The 21,792-nt window shown below is 39.2% G+C and overlaps 1 protein-coding gene across 1 annotated transcript in view; it reads left to right on the plus strand.

Moving 5' to 3' along the window:
* Positions 1 to 596: 596 nt before the first annotated feature.
* The window catches only part of RHOBTB3 (Rho related BTB domain containing 3), a 49,793-nt gene continuing 28,597 nt past the window's right edge, over positions 597 to 21,792 (plus strand). The window contains exons 1-6 of the mRNA XM_027037638.2: positions 597 to 725; positions 906 to 1,131; positions 5,755 to 5,941; positions 14,575 to 14,729; positions 18,008 to 18,119; positions 21,281 to 21,646. Coding sequence (XP_026893439.1) covers positions 724 to 725; positions 906 to 1,131; positions 5,755 to 5,941; positions 14,575 to 14,729; positions 18,008 to 18,119; positions 21,281 to 21,646 — 1,048 coding nt within the window. The 5' untranslated portion in view covers positions 597 to 723. The remainder of the gene's footprint in view (positions 726 to 905; positions 1,132 to 5,754; positions 5,942 to 14,574; positions 14,730 to 18,007; positions 18,120 to 21,280; positions 21,647 to 21,792) is intronic.

Below are 21,792 nucleotides of genomic sequence, written 5' to 3' on the forward strand. Positions count from 1 at the left end.
CGGGGGCCTCACCGCCCCACCCCCCTTTCCCTGGCTCTGGTTACAGCCTTTCGAGTTGAACAAACTTGCTGCAGGCGGATTGGCGATCAGGAGCTCTCCGGCTTGGGCGTTGTATTTATTAATTTATATTCCGCGGGGCCCTTGCGCGGGCCGCTCCTTTGTATCCGGCAGCCGCTGCCTGGGCCCGGGGCCCGGCGGAGAGCGCGCCCCCCGCGTCCGCTCGACCCCCAAGGCCAGCACGTGCTGCACCCGCCCGCCCGGCCCGCCGAGGGGGCGGAGGCCCCGGCTTTTTTCCTAACTCACTCTCGGCCAGAAGGAGGAGCCGCGGCAGCAGAAGGCGACAGCTGCCCGGCCCGGGGAGCGCGGCAGAGAGGGGGCTGCAGCGCCCGGGCGCCGGGCCACTCTTGGCGGCGGCGGCGGCGGCGGCGGCGGCGGCAGCGGCCGGGGAGGCGGGGAGCGGCGGGCCGCTCGGGATGTTCCCGGGCACTTCCTGACTGGCTGGCAGCGCGCACACGGCCCGACTCGCACGTCTCCGGCCCCCTGGTCGCTCGCTCGCCTGCTCGCGCGGGCCCGCTCTGCGTCGGCCGCACCGCGGTGGAGGCGCGCGAAGGAGACGCGGCCGGGGATGAGCTGATTGCGGGTGAATACGCCGCCGCCTGGCCCCGAGAGGCCGCGAGGAGCCGCTTTTCTCCGAGTCGCCGCCCTGCCCTTGGATTTGAGACCATGTACGTACGCGTCGCGGTCCTGCCATTGTCTCTACCCCAACGCGTGTCGTGCGCCCCAGCGCGAGGGGCTTTCGCTCATCCTCGCCGCGCGCTGCCCCCCGCACTTCCTGTTCTGATTAAAGAGATCCTCGCGCTGACCACGCGCCTCTTCTCCCCCCTCACCCCCTCCCTGTCGTGTAGGTCCATTCACATCGTGGCGCTCGGGAACGAGGGGGACGCGTTTCACCAGGACAATCGGCCGTCGGGGCTCATCCGCACTTACCTGGGGAGAAGCCCGCTGGTCTCGGGGGACGAAAGCAGCTTGTTGCTGAACGCCACCAGTACGGTCGCACGTCCCGTGTTCACCGAGTATCAGGCCAGCGCGTTTGGGAATGTCAAGCTGGTGGTCCACGACTGCCCCGTCTGGGTAAGGGGCGGCCGCTGCTCACTGCCGAGGCTGACGGAGCTTTTCTTTCATTTGTTTTCCTCCTCCCCCTTTTTCCCTTTTCACGGATGTGGACCGTCCGGGTCACCTGGGTAGAGTTTTAAAACATTTTTGGGAAAAGCTTCGTTTTCCTTTGTTTCACCGGGCGGGGGGCAGCCTGGTCAGAGAACACTCTCAGAAGGCAAAAAAGCCCCAGTGGGAACTTGGAGCGCTTACTCCTACAATTCACGACTGTAGGTTGTCCCTTGGTAGCTGGCAGTTGAATGTGACAACCCCAAGGGACGGGGTCACCAAGTGTCACCCGCAGAGAGCAATGTTTTTTCATGCTCTGTTGGTGATAGTGTAATATTAGTGTTCTAAAAATAAAGTCCTCTGAAAGCTCAACACAAGCAAAAATAAATTTCACTGGGGCAGTTCAGAAATAGGACCCCTGGAAAGGAGAGGAAGAGACAGGGATTGAGAATTAATTTTAAACCACTCATTTGCAACACTATCCACTTTTGAAAATTTTAATTCATGTTTTTAATTTTAATAATGCAGATACTCTTGATATATTAGCCATTTGTTTTCAGTGACTCATAAATCGGAAATAATAATACTGCTTGGAATTTTCAAAAAGCTTTAAAATTTGCAATAATTAGAAGAAATTGTAATAAAGTCGATAAAATTCAGTCTGATTCTTGAGTACTTGATAAAGGAGAAAGGAATCTACTCTGTGACACATAAATATTTTTAATGCACAATAATGTAATACTGAGGTATGCAATAATAGTAATAATTTTAATGTTTTCATTTAATCTTATTTGGAAATTTCTTATTCTTTACTGGTATTGGAGTTATAATATTATAACTAAAGCTCAAGATTGTATTTTATAACAGAAGAAAGCTGAGTGTCTGAAAAAGAAGATACAAATTCTCATTATGTGAGACTGTATGTTTAAATAGCAATTTTAAAAATCTAGATCAGGTGCTATGGGGAACTGATACACCTTTCTAAAGGAATGTATGGAATGTACATAAAAAATGTCTTATGCAAATTATGGCAAGAAAGGATCACTATAGCCCAAACAAATTTTCAGTTAAAGGATATTTACATTAATGGGCTAAAATAAATGCAAAACAGTTTTTCCATTACTGGGTGGTATTGAATTCCCATTTATGACAGTGATGATGCTAGTCATAAGAAGCATTGATCAGGAACTTGCTGGAGTCTATGCAAGCAAATGAAACACTTTTTTTTTCTTCACTTTGGCCATTTCATTGTGAAAGATAGTACAGTCTAAAAACTTACTGGTTTTACTACAGTCAGTGGAACAGATGTTGAGTGAGTAGAGTAAATAAATGTAGGGAAAATAAGCTGAATTTGGATGTTAGGTTTTACATTTCCTGTTTTTTCTTTGAGCTGTTAGCTCTTTCCTGTTTATGTTGATAATTTAGCAAAAAACAGTACTTGTGATCATGTGTTGTAGTAAGTGAATGGATTAGAATAAGCGTCTGTAGTCTAGATTTTTGCCATATACTGATTGTTGCGTTTTATTGTGTTAATCTTAACCTTTTGTTTGTTTAGACTCTGGTCCTGTTTAAGGCATTGAGTTGGTAACCAGGTACACTTTGGGGGTTATAATGATCTTCAAACATGAGGGAATATATTTATAGAGTTTCTCTTCTCAGGTGCTTTTCTTTTTTTGGTGGTAAGTAAAAGTCCATCAGAGATATTCAGGTGGATTGTATTTATCAGCTGATACTTGACATGTACAGAAACATAATATTCAATATAGCAGAGCAGATAGAGCACAGGTTTTGAAAGCAGAAGGACCTGCTTTCAGATCCCCACATTGCTACTTAGAGATTTTCCTTGGTTAAGTCAGCGATCCTCTCTTAGCCTCACTTTTCCTATGTATAAAATGAAAATAATCCCTGCCTCCTAGAGCTGTGCTGAAGAGTAAATGAGGGAGCACGTGTAAAGTTCTTAGTGTAGAAGCAGACGTGTAGTAGGCACTCAGTAGGTGGTAGCTCCTATAATGTGTTTATTACGACTTCAATATAGCCATGTGTCACACTAAGCAGAAGTTTTCGTATACATCATTCAAGGTTCACACAAATGTAGTGAATTTGCCACCACACTGAGGCCGTGGTATTAGTACTTAGTACTAAGTGCAAAGTACAAAACAGTACTTTGCAGCCCCATAGTCAAGTAGAATACAATTGTTTTGCTGCAAAAATTTAGATTATTTAAAAAAAAAATGATTTCCATTCTCCCAATGCGGCTCCAAGCTTTGCATTGCATAACCTCCTAGAGGAAATCCTGGAAGTGATTTACAAGGGGTGGGAGAATTTGATTTCCTTCATATTTCTAGAAACCAGGGGAGCATTTTCTCTTTGACACAGTTTGACTAGGAATGTGGTGTTATTTCCTTGGAATTGGAATGAGACAGTTTGTACTTCTCTTGTTTTTTCTGTAGATCCATGGCCTTACTCTGGATCCTTGCGGTATATATATTTGGCACTTTTAAATTAATGCATTTCATATTCATTTTATGTAGTTCATTATTTAGGATGTCTCTCTCAAACCCATCCTCTTTTTTTTGTGTGTGCGGTTACGTTATTTTATTTCTAGATCTTTTCCTGTTTACCAGAGATATTCCACAAAAAGCAATGAGGTAACACATGCACACTTTTCTTGTGCAGGATTTGAAACTGATGTTTTAAAAATACAATTATTTACAGTGTTTATATCCTCAATACATCCGTGGTAATGATGCCAAAACCCATTTTCTCCTGACACTTCCCTCTCAATGTTTCCTTTTTTTCCTAGTACACCTCTCCAGTAACTCTGGAATTTTAAACTATTTGGAATGCAAAGAGCGGTTACTTTTGATTTGTTCTGTCAGAGTTAAATAGCTGTTTCATTTGGTCCACCTATTTCTAGTTGTTTTTTTTTTTTTTTTAATCCCATTCATCTGACTTTGTTCTCTTTCTTTGTTGTACTTATATACCCTGTTATGCTTGTTTACTTTGAACTTGGATACTATAGCAGATACATTTGGAACTGAATGGGTTTGTGGTTTGGGATTTGGAAAAGAGCATGAGTGTGGAGCTCTGCTGGGAAGCCTTCACATTTTCTTGATCTGTGTCCCACTTCCCTTCTCCCCGCCTCTTCCACCCTCCTCCAAGCTTAAGACTTTGCCTTTGCTGTTTATGTCCCCATAGTTTGTCTACTTTTCTTTGTTGGTTTTTTTAATCTTCCTTTTTCAGTGCTCCCACTTTCAATAAATTCATGTCCAAACATTTCAAAAAATCCATGTCCAAACATTTTGCAGTTCTCATTACTCTGAGTGTACTCATAGGAAGTAGGTGGGTTGGGGTGGGTGCAGGGAATTGGGGGAGGCCTTGCTGGGGATGGTGGAGGTCCTGGTGAGAAGCAGCTCTCTCTTCTAAAGGGCATTGCTGTGTAACACTTCTCCAGAATTTTCCATCATAGGATGAAAGCTCTGTCACATGGATCTTGACTGATTGATTTCAGCATTATTACCCTATTTGGGGCTCATATTTTAAAGTGCAAACTTTCATAGCCCAACAGTTTTTGGATCTGTTAGCCGCATCTAACTATTTTCTTAATCTAGCCATGTTATATCCTGGAAATACATACTAAAGGCCACAGGAAAGGACAAATAATGATTAATAGTTAACTAGAATATGAGGAAAAAAGCTACTAATGCATACTTAGCTGTGGTATTAAGATATATAAACATATTTTTCTTATGCTACTATTCACATAAAGCCTTTGAAAAATACTTTTTAAGTATCAAAGCTTTTAAGGAGTAGAGTTCATAATAAATTACTTTTGGCCCTGATTCTATATAGTGGTAATTATTAACTGTAGTCCAAAAGTAAAAATTTCAAGATTGAAAGGTTTATCCTGAATTTTTAATTTATATAAGCTAAAAACAGGAATTGAAAATCTATTCTTTACCATGTTGACACTTTCTAATACATAGTATTTTTTTATAAGTCATACATCCCTATATACACACATACATTATATATATATACTGTACCGTCCAAAGGATGGATTAAGTTGAAAGGTATGTATAAATTTTGAAAATATGTATAAAATACATGGAACTCCACAGAATTCACAATGCATTGCCATTTAAACCACTTGAACACTCCTGCAGTGTCTAATTGGGTCACGGAAAATCCTCTGAAGCTTCTTTACTCATACTGATGCTCTGGCATCTACTGCCGTAGTGTTAACATTTTCAAATTTATTAGGTGATAAAAATATGGCATAATTTTAAAACAAAGTGCTTATTTTTAAGTGCACATATTGAAAGAAATTGCGTATTTCATCACACAGACAGTGATTCCCTAGATCTGTCTCAGAGTACAACAACTACACTGCTGAATAGGCTAAATGAATACATAAAAATTGAAGAGTTGGTAGGCTTTAAACATTTTTAATTTTAGATAGTTACTTATTTAAAAATAAATTCTTTTTATGAATTACAAAAATTATAGGAAAAAATTTAATGTGTTACATTTTATTTCATGATTCATTTGAAGACAAGTAGACTAAAGAGTGCTCTTTGCATTTTGGTTTAGGACATTTTTGACAGTGATTGGTATACCTCTAGAAATCTAATTGGGAGTGCTGACATCATTGTGATCAAATACAACGTAAATGACAAGTTTTCATTCCACGAAGTAAAGGATAATTATATTCCAGTGATTAAAAGGGCATTAAATTCAGTTCCAGTAATCATTGCTGCTGTTGGCACCAGACAAAATGGTAAGTATTTAATTTTTTTTATGATGAGAATGCAGGTACCATGATAATTTTAAATAGTGCTAAGTTTATTCATGATTAATATGGGGCTTTTTTTGGGAATAAAATCACTGCATTCAAATGCCAGCCGTTAATCTCTTCATCACATGGTATGATAGTGAGACATCAAAGTAAAGTGTCACGGACTACTGCTGTGATTCTGATGGTAGAGATTTGTCTTCTAAATTGTTCTACAGTAGTGAAGGAAGTCAGTACTTGTGTTCTTTTGATACGGGAAAGGTATGAGGCTGGCGCTGAGCCCCGGAAGATTCTTTCTGACATTCTGAAGGTCTATCCAGTGGGAAGGATAGATTGTCCGCAGAAGGAATTGGGCTTAGGTGCAGGGTTTTCAGGTAGCCAGTAAGGAGCAAACTGAATACACTGGCAACACCGCCTGAGGGAGAGGAAGCGTTGACTCCAAGGCTGCTGGATTCTTTTGTTCAGCCAGTGCCAGCATTCGCTGCTATGCATATCGTTGTCAGATCTCCTAGGGCCAGCTTGGAATTCACTTTGATTTGGTGGTATTTTGATAGTTCCATCTTAGTGGTATTTCCTCAGTGAGGCTGGCTGTAAAATGTTATTCATTGATTATTTTTCCTTTTCATTAAGGTAGAGCAAAGTAAGGGATGTAAAGTTCCCTAATCCCAGAGTGCAACTTAATGCCTTCCTACATGTACATGTATCTATGCAGCCGCCTCACAGGTCAAGATTGAGAACATTTGCCTCACTTTGGAGGGCTCTCTTATGCCTCTTCCTAGTTAATAGCACCCCTCCCTGGAGATCACTGCTATTCTGACTTCTAACAGTATAGATTAGTTCTACGTATTCTAGAACTTCATACAAAAGGAATTATTCCGTATGTAGTACTTTGTGTCTAATTTCAGTTAGCTTAATATTCTGGGCATATATCCATGTTGCACTTAACTATATTTTGTTATTTTGGTGTATATTTTCAGTTGTGTGAATGTGCTGTGATTTATTTATTCACTCTCCTTTTAATGATGCTTAAGTTTCCTAGGAGTAGGATTTGGGGTCATAGTGGTAGGGTAGGTGTATGTTTAGCATTAGAAGACACAAAGTAGGCTTGACCCTTCCTTGACCGCACATCCCCTCTACTTCCCTAAGTTTCTTTTTATTGCAGGCCTCAATTCTTGAAAGAGTCATCCACACTTCCTGAGTCCACTTCCTGACTTCCCATTTATTCTTCAGTCCACTACAGTCTGACTTTGACTTTCGCAATTATACTGCGTTTGTTCTCGCCCATGGTTACCAGTTAAATGCTTATTGACAAATTTGACATCCATTTACATTTACCCTTTAATTTGATTTATATTTTAATAACAATTCATCCTTTGAAGTTATTCAAACACATCTGTCCCTTCAATTAAAAAAGCTATTCTTTGTTTCTTGGTTGTTTTAATTCTCTGTCTTCTTACTGGTCAACACCACCCCCCACCCCCATACACATATTGAACCAACACACCACTAGTTGTTTCCCAGGGTTTCATCCTTTGGCTTCACTTCTTGCTGTTTACTCTGACCTTGAATTTGTTAATCTGTTGCTTTACCTTTCCCCGTATAGACCCTGATGAATACCCAGTCTGTTTCTCTGGCTCTAGTTTCTCTCCTGGCCAGTATCTCCACAGAATCTTCCTCTTTCTGCTGAGTTCGCTGCCTTGGTGAATGATGTCAAACCCATTCATTCACCCAAACTAGAATCATCCAACCCAGCTTTCCTCCCATTTCCCATATCCAGTTGACTAAGAAGCCCTTTTGGTTTTACATTTCAAATAAACCTCAAACTCCACGCGTTCTCTTTTTCTTCATTGGATTTCAGATCTTAGTCATGTAATTATCTGTCATAGTGGCCTTTTTGGTCTCAAGGGGTAGTTCCTGATTTTGTAGGACCTGAAACTTAAATAATTTCAGAGGTCCTTGTTGGGAAAAAAACTACAACATTACAGATACACACATGCACACTCATGAATATTTAGAATGAGAAAAGGAAGCATGGTGAGTTGCAAATCTAAAAAGCTGTCAAATACCACAGACATTTAAAAAACATGTCTACTATTTAACAGCTTGACATTTCTTTAATTTTCCTTATGTTTTTTGGCTGTGCAGTCTTTGATCACTTTTTCCTAAGGTAACTGCTTTTGTTATTTTCTATGTAGAGAAGAATATGAGAATTAGTTTTTCTTCCAGCGTATTTCTTTGCTCTTCACATCTTTTTGGTGCTGGGCATTATAGTTTGTGTTGTGTTCCTCTTTCAGCTTGGCATCTTTGTCTTCAAGACACCAAAAAAGTCTGCACATTGGGTGACAGAAGCATTCTGGAAGGCTATTCGTGTACCAAGACAGTTCTCAAACATTTAACTGTACAAGGAAGTGACTACAAACCACAGATAATATCCCACTAAACCTAAATTTCAAGTCCCATTAGCAGGATCCCCAAAATGCCTGTCATTACTTCAGAGCTGCCTGACGGAAGGTGAAGGGAGTTGGAATGGAAAAGAGACAGTGGTCTTAACCAAGCATAGTTAGAATATCTTATTTTGCAAATTTTACAAAAGCAAATGATGATGTTAACCATCTATTGCTTAGGTTTCTCCCAGGGCTTTGGAAGGGACCCACAAGATAAGGGTTCATCGGCTTTATGGTAAATTGGCCTCTGGTCCTTCTGTTCTTGCCTTGCTTCTTCCTGAAATAAATCCTCTCAGAATAATCATCCTAGAATACAAGTCAGATCATGATAGTCATTGCTTTAATGTTCCTTAGAAACTCTCTTCTTTTTTCCTTTTATTTGCAAAATTTCAAACCTAAGAAAATTGACCAGAATAGAACAGTGAATCCCAGAGATTACAAATACACACATGCACACACATCCTCTCTCTTTCTCTTTCATTTGGGAGTAAATTATAAAATTATGGGATTTCTTCAATCCTAATTAGTTCAGCATGTGTTATGTAAGACAGTGCCATTCTTCTATCAACCATAATGCAACCATCATTCAAGAAATGTGACATACTATTATCTATTGTATTATTATTTTAAATACAATCCATATTCACATTTTCCCAGTTGTTCCAAAGCTGTTTTGTTTTTTTTTTAATCCAGAATGTCATTAAGGACTACTCATTGCATTTAATTGTTATGTCTGTCTAGTCTCTTTAAATCCAGAACAGTTCCCCATCCTTTTTTTTTTTTTATCTTTCATAACATTGACATTTTTAGAGAATCTGAGCCCATTATTTTGCATAATTCCTTCAGTTGTGATCATTGTGATTGCAAAATAGTGATTTTCTGTCATTCCTCCTACACTTATTAGTTGGTATTCTTCTCTAAATAGAGCTTTCCCTTCTCTCTGCTCCCACATTTTTTAGAATCATTATGATTCATGGCTTTGTTTTTTAAATTACATATTTTATAATGTTTTCTTCGTATTCTTTCTGTTGTTTGTATTACCCCAAATTTGCATGAAGGAAGGCTTTTCAAGCTAGTTCTGATTAATGTTTGAGTCCTTCCTTATTTTCTGACATAAGATGTTCTAGGCTCACCTTATTCTGCCTGCTCCAGCCCTGGAAATCAGTCATTTCTTCAGGGAGCCCGGGTTCCATTTGGTGAGCGATGATATTTAGAAACCAAGATCTGGACTTTAAGGGTGCTCATAACTTTAAGTGTCATTGCATCAAGACCCTTTCGTTGGATAGAACCATGTATTTCTTTTAATCATGGGTTCCTACTGATTCCATTATTTTCATCCAGTATTTGGATCTCACTTCAATAATTTTCTCTTGTAAAGTCTTATCTAAAATGCAAGATCCTTCATGATATAGCTCCTGACTGCTTCTTCAGCCTTGTAGAGTGTAATCTTTTGTGTCTTATGTACCTGTTGCACAGAACTACTTGATGAACTTAAGGTCTTTCTTTAGATCTGGGAAAGTCTCAACTTCATGATTTCTTCAGATACCACCTTCCCTACATTTTCTTTATTCTGTTCTTTTTGTTCTCTTATTAGACTGATGATGAGACTTCTGGATGTCTCCTCTGTTACTTTTATCTTTCTTTTGTATTTCCGAACCCTTTATGTCTCTGTGTTGTATTATGGGAGAATTCTTTGGTCTTTTTTCCTAGCTCACAAATTACTTCTACTGGGTCTCTCCTGCTCTTTTACATTATTACTTTTTTTTTTTTTATTTCAACAGTTTCTCACATCCAAGATCTCTAATTGGTTGATTTTCTTTTTCATGTGTTAAGAATGTAAATACTTTAAGAAGAAAACCTCTCTCAATTAATTATATTTACTTTAAGATTTTGTTTTGATTGCTCTATTAAGTCTTGTTTTGAGGGGGGAGGCATTCTAAGTCCTTTCATCTGATGAGATTTTATTTCATGGTATGGATGCTTTTTAAACTTTGGATAGTTTTTTTCTTTTTTTTAAGTTTATTTATTGACTTTGAGAGTGGGCTGATATGTGTGTGCACACACATGAGCAGGGGAGGGGCAGAGGAAGAGGGAGAGAGAATCACAAGCAGTCTCCATACTCAGCATGGAGTCCGACTGGGGGCTTGATCCCATGACCCTGGGATGATGGCTTGAGCCAAAATCAAGAGTCGGGTGCTCAACCACCTGAGCAACCCAAGCGCCCCTGGATAATTCTTAATTTGCCTCATTTTGCAGTTTAGATTCTCTGTTGGATTAATGCCTTTCTCCTCCTCTGTCCAGTTGCTCTCTGGGGTCAGGGTAGGAGTGAGAGCTCATATGAGATCTGCAAGCCTAGCTGCTTCCACTGAGGTCTCCAACTAATCTCCACTCAGTTGCCCTTGCGCCTCCTTGTTGTGCCCCCATCAGTGAGCACTGAGTACTCTTAATGTTCTTCAGTGCAAGACTTCCCACCTGTCCCCTGAGCCTCAGCTTCCCTCTTTGGTCGTATGCTATCTGCCTTCAGCCTTTCAGGTGCTCCCAGTTTCTGGGCTGATGAGATTCTCTCCTCTTAATTTTTGAGTGTGGCTGTATATGCACATTTCCCTTCATCCTTCCCCAACCTCTCCCTTTGTTCCTTCCCTCCTTTCTCGCTCCCTCCCCCTCTCCTCTCCCTCCCCTTTATTTAATCATTTCTGTGATTTCTCTGGGAAAGGAGATTGCAATGTGAGCTTAGCTTTCCATTTTGAAACTGGAAGCTAACATGTTGTGTTTTTTCCTCACATCCAGACCTTGCATATGCTCCCCACCCCTGACTGGAGTGCCCTTCTGCACAATTCCTATTATCTGTATGGCAAATTCATCCTTGTCTAGTAAACCAGTGCCTCCTTTGTGAAGCCTTCCACAATCCCTCAGGCAGAGTTAATTTCCTCTCTTATGTTCCCATGGTGATTTTCTACACCTTTATTTTAGTATTTATTATATTTATTATATTATAATTCTGTGCAGTCCTGTCTCTGTTGGCCCAGTTGACTCTGAGCTTTTGTCTGTGTATCTTTATATTTCTTGTTTGATATATGGTAGGTGTTCAGTAAACATTTGTTCAATTAGTGAATGAGTGGTCTTAAGATGAAATTAATTTCACATAGACATGTGATTGCAAAGTAATTAATTACCAAGCTAAATCTGATATTCAACCCAAGGACTTGTATTGTTTCCCTCCCCGAGTCCCTTGCGATACATGTAGCTGTGTTGGTGTTCTGGTAATTCCTCTCTTGAGTTCTTTTTAGAAATAGTTCAGCAAAAACAATCAGTCTTCCTATTTTCCTTTGTTACACGTATTTTGACAAGCTTGGCTATCTATGTATGTCTTCATCACATTTGGATTTGAAAAAATTTTTGGCTTTTTACTAAATATTGAATCTATCTCTGAAAGAGAATTTTTTTTTCTGAACATGCCTCAGGGTATTCATAGCCTTGAGCTCCCCCAAATGGGCATCCTGTCTTCTTTTCATTTTGAAGTTCTGATAGAGCTGAGTACATCGCTAAGCTAGAGTTCTTAAAAGTTCTTTCTAAAGCTTTCAGGCACTGGCAACATTGTAAGAATCACCCTTCAGATTCTGAAAGCTGCTGCTTTGAAAGAGACGCAGTTCATTTGAATTCCAGAGTTACTTTGTGTTTGCTTTAAAAAATAGACATTTCTGATAACACCTTAAAAGATTATCATGTCAGAGAAGTAAAAAAGACTACAGTGTTAATGAGAAGTCTAACACTGATTCACAGAGTCCCTGTGACCCTGAGGTAAGCTTACAGAGTGATCTGAAGAAAACACCACAATTTAAAATTATTTGGGTCCTCTGATTGTTCCTAATGAAATGCTTAATATAGGTTTATTTATTCCATAAATGTTTTACTGGCTTTCCTGCTATATCCAACACATAACAATGAGACATTTTTTTCCTTCTGGGTGCATATGAACAAAAAGAGGTGTTCTGTGACACACGGAGATTGTGAAGATTAGATGTGAAGAGGGGTTTTCTAGGCATATGTGTCAGTAAGGGTAATGGCTACACACAGCGGAAAACCTTTCTCAGCTGGGTTAAACCTGAAATTAGTTGTATTTTCCTTCAAATCAAGATTACTTGTTAAAAATTTTTTACATTACATTCACTTAATTTTCCACTTGAAGCACTTGGCTTTATTTTTGTTCAGAAATACAGTTTAATAAGATGGTCTGCCTACTCACCCCATTCCATCAACATAAGGAGAGCTTTGTAGACATAAGAAGGCTTCTGTCTTCAGAAAATCAAAGGCACTGTTTATCAATCTTTGTAAAGAATGTGAAATACCATTGTGTTATTTTTCAAGATAGGCTAAATTCTGTATAAAAACTTTATGTGCTCCAGAACTAAAATGATCTTTTACTAAAAGTAAAGCGAAAATTCAGAAATCATGGCTTAATTTTGAGAACCCACACTTAACTTTTAAATCACTGTATCTTTACTCAGTAATTCTTCACTCAGACTAAATTTTTATCCTATCTTTTGTTTCACTTTACTTACCAGATAGAGCAAATAACAGTTGTATCATTGTTTTCCATTTCTGACACACCAGGAGACTTGTCCAGGGCACTCATCTTCCCTGACCCTCACTTTCCTCCTCTGCTGAAGGAGGATGTAAATTCCTGGTCTCTGAGCTCTAAAATGCTTTCAGTGAAGCTGAAATTATTACATAGTTAAGTACATAGCAGGCACATGCACTAAACCTCCTTAGAGTGTACTCCATATGTATATATACATGCTCTATCTATATGCAGGTGCTTGGTAAGGACTTTGCTGTGTATGCTGTGGTAAGTTGCCCAAATGCCCTTTGAGGGCCACCATCCTTCCTCCCTCAGGTTACTGAACTGCTGGCTGCTGATTCACAGCTGAATCTCCTCCTAGGGACTGGGAATTACCTTGTGCTGGTAGAAGCTGCCTACCCAAGGTTCTGCCTCACCCATGGCAGCCCTCATCTAATTACTCATTATCTTATTTGATACAGGGACACAAAGGCCCAGTTCTCTTTCCCCCAAATGAGGAACCATTCATTCTAAAGGGCCATCTGAGCTCCAGACTTCCCAGTAGGATCTGCTGAGATCTTTGTTGTAGCTATATTGCAGTTCAAATTTTTTCTCTGCCCAGCCCCATTTCCCTCACCCCTGAAACCGTTTGCTCCCAAGAGCACCTCCCTCCCCAATAAACCTCCTGCACACCAGTCTCCATCTCAGAGTCTGATTCTCTAGGGAAGCTAATCTATAACAAAATGCATTTCTAGAAATGGATTTATCTCCCTTTGACTTGGCTGTCTTTTATACAATGACATATCTGATGTGTCATGAAACAAAACAAAGCTAGCTTATGAATTCACAGATAAACATACATTTTTAGCTTTACTAAGAAGTATTCTTATAGATGCTTGATCTACCACCTTCCCAGTCATAGATCTGTACATGGTACAACCATGACTCTTGGGATAGTTCACATTTTTAATAAAAACGTTTTTATTCTTTTAGTTTATGACTTTTTAATCTTGAAGAGAAAGATAAGTGATTGAATTTGGTTTTTGTAGTTGAATACTTTAGAGTCTAATAATTAAGATGTTTGGATTAATAAGAATGTACTTTATGTGAAATCTCCAAAGAGAGTGGCAGTTTTGTAGCCTTGAAGATTCAGATCTAGTCAACTTGGTGAATATATTTCAAGTTTATCACCAAAAAAAAAAAAAAAAAAGAAAGAAAGAAAAGAACAAAGACCCAACCCATGGCAATTAAATTGTTAAATTTGTACTGATACTCAGGATGTCAGGATTGTATAAAAGGAAACATGTCCTCCATTACTAGCTGATTGGCTTAATTACTATAATAGCCTTGGTAATGTATATTCACTTATTTTTAAATTCTTTTCTAAAATATGGTTTCTTCTTCTTGCACTTAAAGCTTGTTTACTTTGGGGAGCTTTGTATTAACATTGATGCTTTTTATTCAGAATCTAGTGGATAGATGGTGGGTGTACTAACTGTCCCTGAACTGTGGTTCTTGTATGAGCTCTTACTTTGTTGTTTAATGTTCAGATTGTCTATGTATATTTTTTCCTATTTAATTTCAAAGCTCTTTGTTACTTGTATTTATTTTCTCAGAAGAATTACCGTGTACATGCCCACTGTGTACCTCAGACAGAGGGAGCTGTGTCAGTACAACCGAAGGGATCCAACTTGCTAAAGAACTAGGAGCCACCTATCTTGAACTACACAGCCTTGATGACTTCTACATAGGAAAGTATTTTGGAGGAGTGGTAAGTGGTAATCCCTGTTATGTAAATTAAGGTCCTTTGTCAGGTTGGCTGGGAAGGTATTTTCTAGAACCTCAGTTAGAACTTTAGTTTTAAAAACATGATTGGTTTTAACTTCAAGAAATAAAATGAGAGTAGAAGAAAGGTTTTGTCAGAGTCAAATTACAATTTTATTTTTCTCTCCAAATTAAACATTTTCTATCATCTAATAAAATATTTTGGAATTTTCCACTTGGTGACACTTTATTGATTTTTGTTGTATATATCAAAAGCATGTTTACTCACACAAGCCTGTTCCGTCAATTTTATTAGTAATCTTCACACAGTTCAGTGAGCCTCATAACCTGATCATTGGGCTCTGAAAGGTTTTTATTTCTATCTACTATTTGAAAAGAATGATTTTTCTTCCTCTGTGTGTGCTTCGGCAATATTTCATATACTCCTAAGTGATGCAGCTCAAAAATATCCATAGAAACTACTTCTACAAATAGCTTGTTGTTGGATATGTGAGAAGTTGGGATTTGTTTGCTCTGTTGCAATGGCATTTGTTGGGTCTTGCAGGCATTTGGAGGCCCTTCTTAGCCCACAGAATCTACCCTACAATATTAGGACTGCATGGTGCTTGGAGAATACTGTGGAGTCATGCCATTTAAAACTGCCTTTGAAACTATCATTTCAACTCCCCAACAGGTGACTCCTTTCAGCAGACAAGTTTGGTAAACATGGATAAGAGGTTTAAACCAGTGTAAACCCTTCACTGAGCAGAAGCACTTTAGACTTCTCTGTTAGTTCCCCAGCTCTTCATCAAGTACTCTTTCCAGTATGCCGGATTATTCATTATGTAGATTTGTGTCCAAATGTTGAGGTCTCCACAGATGACTGTAGAAATTTCATTTGTTGTGAAGTTACTAAACTCCAAATAACAACCAATGTTAAACTTGGAACCAAATATAAATGGTCCTCATTTCTATCACGTGTAAGTGGCTATTTTTAACTCAGTAATGTAGAGCAACAATAATATAGCTGCATTAAGAAAGATATACTCATAATATTGATATTATCAATGACTGTGAGAAACTTTTTAAATTTATTTACAGTGACAAATAAAAAGTAGAAAGGGTTAGAAAGATAGACAGGACTCAAATCTAATATTGTAGTGGATTAAAAAAAGTCTTAGTCTAAGAATCTTGTATTTCCCTGAAATACCTAGGAAACTGGGGGAAAATGATAGTTTGGTTTCTTTTGTTGGAGAGGGGGGGCCTGGTTCTCTTGGGGTATGTAGGTCTCCTTGTGTTCTGCTCCACCTCCCGAACCTGAAATTCTCATGGTCACACTTCCCACCTGCCACCTCCCATGTTCTCTGCTCTCTTTCTCTTCCTCCTCCTTGTTTGTCTTTGTTCCTAACACCTAGTGTTGCAATTAGGGTTGGAGGCATGATAAGGATTGAAGATGTGGTCAAGGTTGGGAGAAAAGACTTGACAGTTTCTTTTTTCCCTAAGACTTAGTGAGAATATGGAAATAAGATCAGAGTGACCCTTTTCAGATTCTTGAGTAGTGAAGTATAGCTGCGATCTTGAGTGTAAGAAATAGTGGCATTTGCAGGAATATAGATGGAGATGATAATGTCAGAGTGAAATCTTGTGTTTGAAAAAATACTTTCAAACAGAGAGGGAAGCAAACCATAAAAGACTCTTAAATACAGAGAACAAACTGAGAGTTGATGGGGGGGCAGGAAGGAGGGGTTAGTGGGTGATGGGCATTGAGGAGGGCACTTGTTGGGATGAGCACTGTGTGTTGTATGTAAGCGATGAATGACGGGAATCTACCTCCAAAACCAAGAGCACACTGTATACACTATATGTTAGCTAACTTGATAATAAATTATATTAAAAAAGAAAAAAAAAGAAAAACTCTTGTGTTTGAGAGTTGAGGATGAAAACCTGGGAAGAAGAGTACATGCCCTTGAGCTTTAGGGAGCCCCATCTGACCCTCCTCCATTTGCACCCCATCCCTGCTCCCACATATGGCACGAGATGATGGAGCCAAGCGCATTTGCCCACCTGCAGCTAGTAGCCCCTTTTAGACCTGCACCATCCAATATGGTAGCCATTAGCCACATGTGGCTATTTATATTTAAATTAATTAAAGAAAATTAAGTTCCTCAGGTATACTGTCCACATTTCAGGTCCTCAGTAGCTACATGTGGCTAGTGGCTACTCTGTTGAATAACACAGATATTACAGAGCATTTCCATCAACACAGAGCAGAAGGTTCTGTTATACAGTGTTGTGACCATGTTCCAAAACTGAGGACCCCAGAATTCTCTTAGCAGTGCACTCAGTCTGTTTCCAAGGCCTGTGCAGGCCTTTTTCCTGGGTCCATCATCCTGAAAGTGGATTGCATTGCTAGTGTGTATGTCCTTAGTTCTGACAGGTGGCCGAAGGGTGACTGCTTATGAGGAATGGGGGAGGGGAGGCAGACGTTGGGTGTGTAGGCATGGATGTCTACTTGTATACATAAAGCTCGTCGAGGTGTGGGATGGAGCAGTGGGTAAGAAGAAAGGACAGCCTCCGGGCCCAGGAGTTACAGGACAGTTCCTTGTGCTACATGAAGCTCTGAGTCGTCTGAGAATTTAAATCTAAACCTGGCCTTCTCGGCTTTTATGATGATACCTCTGTCAAAGTAGGATAGAATATTTTCTACGTAATAGTTCTTTATTTATGATGTTTAAATATTTGTGTATGTGGTACATGGATCTCTGTTTGTATTTTTGCCCCAAGTCTCACAGCGTCAAGGCATAGGCCTGGAGCTGTGCGTGTGTATATGCTTAGGATTTGTAATTTCCCATATAAAGGATGTATTTCAAAGTGATTTATTCAAGAAAAGAATAGAACATATGAAAACATCCCTAGCTGATATGAGCATCTGTGACATAGAGCCAGATCTGCCCTGCTTTGAATGTCTCTAGTATTAACTGCTGTGGTTGCCCACGAGACAGTTATTGACAGTCCCACAGTTGTACTGCTGGGCTTTCTTGATTATTCAAGAGAATGAACAGTTCCTTCTTGAATGGGTAGTTTATGCTTAGACAAGGCACAGTCTGTTCTACTTGATACATTTTTTGTCTTTAAATAAAAAACTTGTTTACAAGTGTTTGCTACAGTGTACTTGTAGATGGTACCAGCATTTGAACATTTGGCAAATGTGATTTGGGGTACAAATAATCATGTCAGATACATAATTTTGTTGACGCTTTACTTAAAATTTGATTCATGTTTTAGTTGGAGTATTTTATGATTCAAGCCTTAAATCAGAAGACAAGTGAAAAAATGAAGAAAAGGAAAATGAGCAACTCGTTTCATGGAGTTAGACCACCTCAGCTTGAACAACCAGGTGCATTTACTAACCAATGTCTGCACATTCGATTGATATTGATTATCGATCACTTCACAAGTCTTAGAGCAACTGTTGCCAAATTTGAGTATGTTGATGACTCACCTGGTATTCTTATTCAGTAAACCTGGGATGGGGCCTGGAATCTGCTTTTAAAGTAAGTTTCCAGGTGATTCTGAAACAGGTGGCACTTGGACCACATTTTGAGGAATAGTCTTTAACTTGAATCTGTAGATTCTTTAAAAAATAATGTATGTGGTGAAGAGCTGTTCTAGATTAAAATCTAAGAGGGGCGCCTGGGTGGCTCAGTTGGTTAACTGTCTGACTTCAGCTCAGGTCATGATCTCTCAGTTTGTGGGTTTGAACCCCACGTCGGGCTCTGCGCTGACATCTCAGAGCCTGGAGCCTGCTTCAGATTCTGTGTCTCTCTCTTCCTCTCTCTCTCTCTCTCTCTCTCTCTGTCCTTCCACTGCTTGTGCTCTATCAAAAGTAAATAAATAAACATTAAAATTAAAAAAAAAATCTAAGAGAAATAACAACCAAATGCAGTGTGTGAACCTTGATTGGATACTAGTTCAATAGAAACCTCTAAAAGACTCTTAGGACAGTTGGGTAAAATTTTAATATGGACTAGAAATTATATGACATGATGGAATTATTGTTAATTTTCATATGTATGGTAATGGTTCTGTGATTAATGGAAGAATGTCCTTATTTTTTGGAAATGAATATGAGAGTATTTAGAGCTGGAGTATCCTGATGATCACGACTTACTCTTAAGTGGTTCAGCAATAGGAATGTGTAAGTGTGTGCCTATCTAGAGATAAGGCAAACATGACAAAAAATTTTTTCCCTTAAGTTTATTTATTTGAGAGAGAGCGCAAGCAGGAAAGGGGTAGAGAAAGGAGAGAGAATCCCAAGCAGGCTCCATGCTGCCAGCGCAGAGCCTGATGCGGGGCTTGGACTCACAAAACTGTGAGATCATGACCTGAATCAAAACCAAGAGTCAGAGGCTTAACTGACTGAGCCACCCCGGCACCCCAAACATGACAAAATATCAATAATTGCAGATTCTAAGTGAAGGACATGTGTGTGCTTATGTATCATTCTTTCAACTTTTTTTGAATGTCTGAAAGTGTTAATAACACAAGGTTAGAGGAAAATACAGTTAAAAATAAATAAATACAATTTTTATCAAAATTAAGTTTTATTAAAATTTTTGCCTATTGTTTTTAATGTTTATTTATTTATTTTGAGAGAGAGAGAGATCATGGGCATGAGAGTGTGCATGAGCACCAAGCAGGGGCAGGGGCGGGGGGCAGAGAGAGAGTGAGAGGTAGAGAGAGAGAATCCCAGTCAGGCTCCCCACTGTCAGTGCAGAACTCAGTGTGGGGCTCAAACTCACAAACTGTGAGACCATGACCTCAGCCGAAATCAAGAGTCAGATGCTTAACTGACTGAGCCACCCAGATGCCCCAAATTTTTTGCCTAATTTTGTGATAGAAATAAAATAATAGTACTCTGTGAGATCAACTTGTTATGGATATTGTTTTAAAAAGCAGGTACTTGATAAGTGTTTGTTAAATAAATCAATATAAATTAAAAATCAAGAAAATAATAAATTAGTACGGGAAGTCAATTCTGGGTTTTTACACACATGCAGATATATAAATCATGAGTGATACACATTTGCTTTGAACTTCCTGGTGTGCAAAGTGAGAGGAGACATTGTTATGTAGCAAGCTTGCTGCTTTAAATACTTTCTGGATGAGAAGATGGGTGGGGAATAGCCAAATAAACAATGTAGATAGATAGATGATTTCTTCATTCTTATTATTCAAAGCAGATCCTCTGAGAAAAGCAAAGTTCCTCTGAGAAAGCAAAGCATTTCATGCCATTTAGCACTAAAAGAAATTTCTCATGTGGGTCTCTGCTGGGGGCAGTGCTGGGGGCAGTAGGTGACCTAGTAGACAGGGCCTTCAGGAGTGTCTGTAAATGCAGCCTCAGCTGTCCCTGTGCCCTTCTGTTAGGTATCACCCTGAGCATTCCTTCTGATGCTGACTTGTTCTAAGGATTGATCCTGGGCTCTGGGGCAAGTGGCTTTCAGATTGCTCTTAGCCACGAAAGGTCTGTGAAGGTGCCTTAGGCAGTGGAGAGAAGGATGAGTGGGGTATAGTTCAGGAAGAGCCTAGCCACCAAATTACCTTGTTATTATCTGTTTTATAGACTGGAGCTTTGCTTTAGAGGAAAAAATTTTCATTACTAAAGAAGTTTGAATTCTCATTGAGAAGACTGCATATCCTTCAGGCAACACTTTCCAGATAACACTTTCCTTGGCTCAGCTTTGGATAAAAGCTAGACAGCAGACATTCTATAGTTTGAGTCTGTGATGAGGGCCTAGGGTGTGATCCTCTGTAGGGGTATTCTGAATTGACTGAGGGCTAATCTTTGTTAGTGATCAGACTAGGAAATGGAAGATTACATCCTTTTTTTTGGAAATTGGGAAGTCTAGCCAGCACTTTACCTCAGGTGTGCTGAGAGGAAAAAGCTGGTTCTTGTTTTACCAGGAAGAAAAAAATATTTAATTTTAGGATCAAAATAAAATGGTCAAGATGGTTTCAGACAATGGAGTCTAAGACTCTGAGCTTTGGCCTTGAGAGGTTGACATTTTAAGTTGAACAATTTCCTTCCCTTCCATTTCCAACCACGAGAGGAAAATGACTTTAAATGTGGGTTAGGTTCTTCAGAACTTACTCAGAAATTTGTTTGAATTTTTTATTTGGATAAAGTAAAGATTAACTACCAACATACTAAAATTCAGTATTTGTTGAAATAGCTTATTTGGGGACACGCAAATAGTGAGAAGTACTATTTTATTGCTGTTTATGGCATTTAGTACAATTTTCACTTGCACTATAAAAATTACGATATTTCTGTGACTATTAACTCAGAATAATTAATTTATATATATTTATAATTAGGTTAAGTTAAATACAATTGCTGTTTCCATAGGTCAAAAATGGCCATATGTTGGCAATTTCATATGGTTCAACTTAATAATATTAAAAGAATTCTTTTGTTGTGTTTAAAAGGAACCTGAGATGTTTGGGTCTATAGACCTAAAGAATAATTTATCATATTTGTTTTCTTTTTTGAAATAGAAAAAATGCCTGTCTTAAAGGCTGAAGCATCGCATTATAACTCTGATTTAAATAATTTGCTGTTCTGCTGCCAGTGTGTGGACGTGGTATTTTACAACCCAGATTTAAAGGAAGTTGCCGAGGCCCACAAGATTGTTCTCTGTGCCGTAAGCCATGTTTTCATGCTGCTTTTCAATGTGAAGAGTCCCGCTGACATTCAGGATTCCAGTATCATCCGTACCACCCAGGACCTCTTTGCCATAAACAGAGATACTGCATTTCCAGGTGCTAGCCAGGATTCTCCAGGCAACCCACCATTACGTGTCATCGTTAAAGACGTCCTCTTCTGTTCTTGTTTATCGGACATTCTGCGCTTCATTTATTCAGGTACCTTGTTAAGTGGTTCTGGTACATTCTTGTAAGATTTGAAATGAAGTGTGCCTGTGGTCGTCAGGTGTATTGGTTATTAGTTTCACATTTCTCTTCTTTCTACCATCTGAGGTAAGGATTATACATAAAAGAGTATCTACTTT

Source organism: Acinonyx jubatus, chromosome A1 (assembly GCF_027475565.1).
Source record: "Acinonyx jubatus isolate Ajub_Pintada_27869175 chromosome A1, VMU_Ajub_asm_v1.0, whole genome shotgun sequence".
NCBI lineage: Eukaryota > Metazoa > Chordata > Mammalia > Carnivora > Felidae > Acinonyx > Acinonyx jubatus.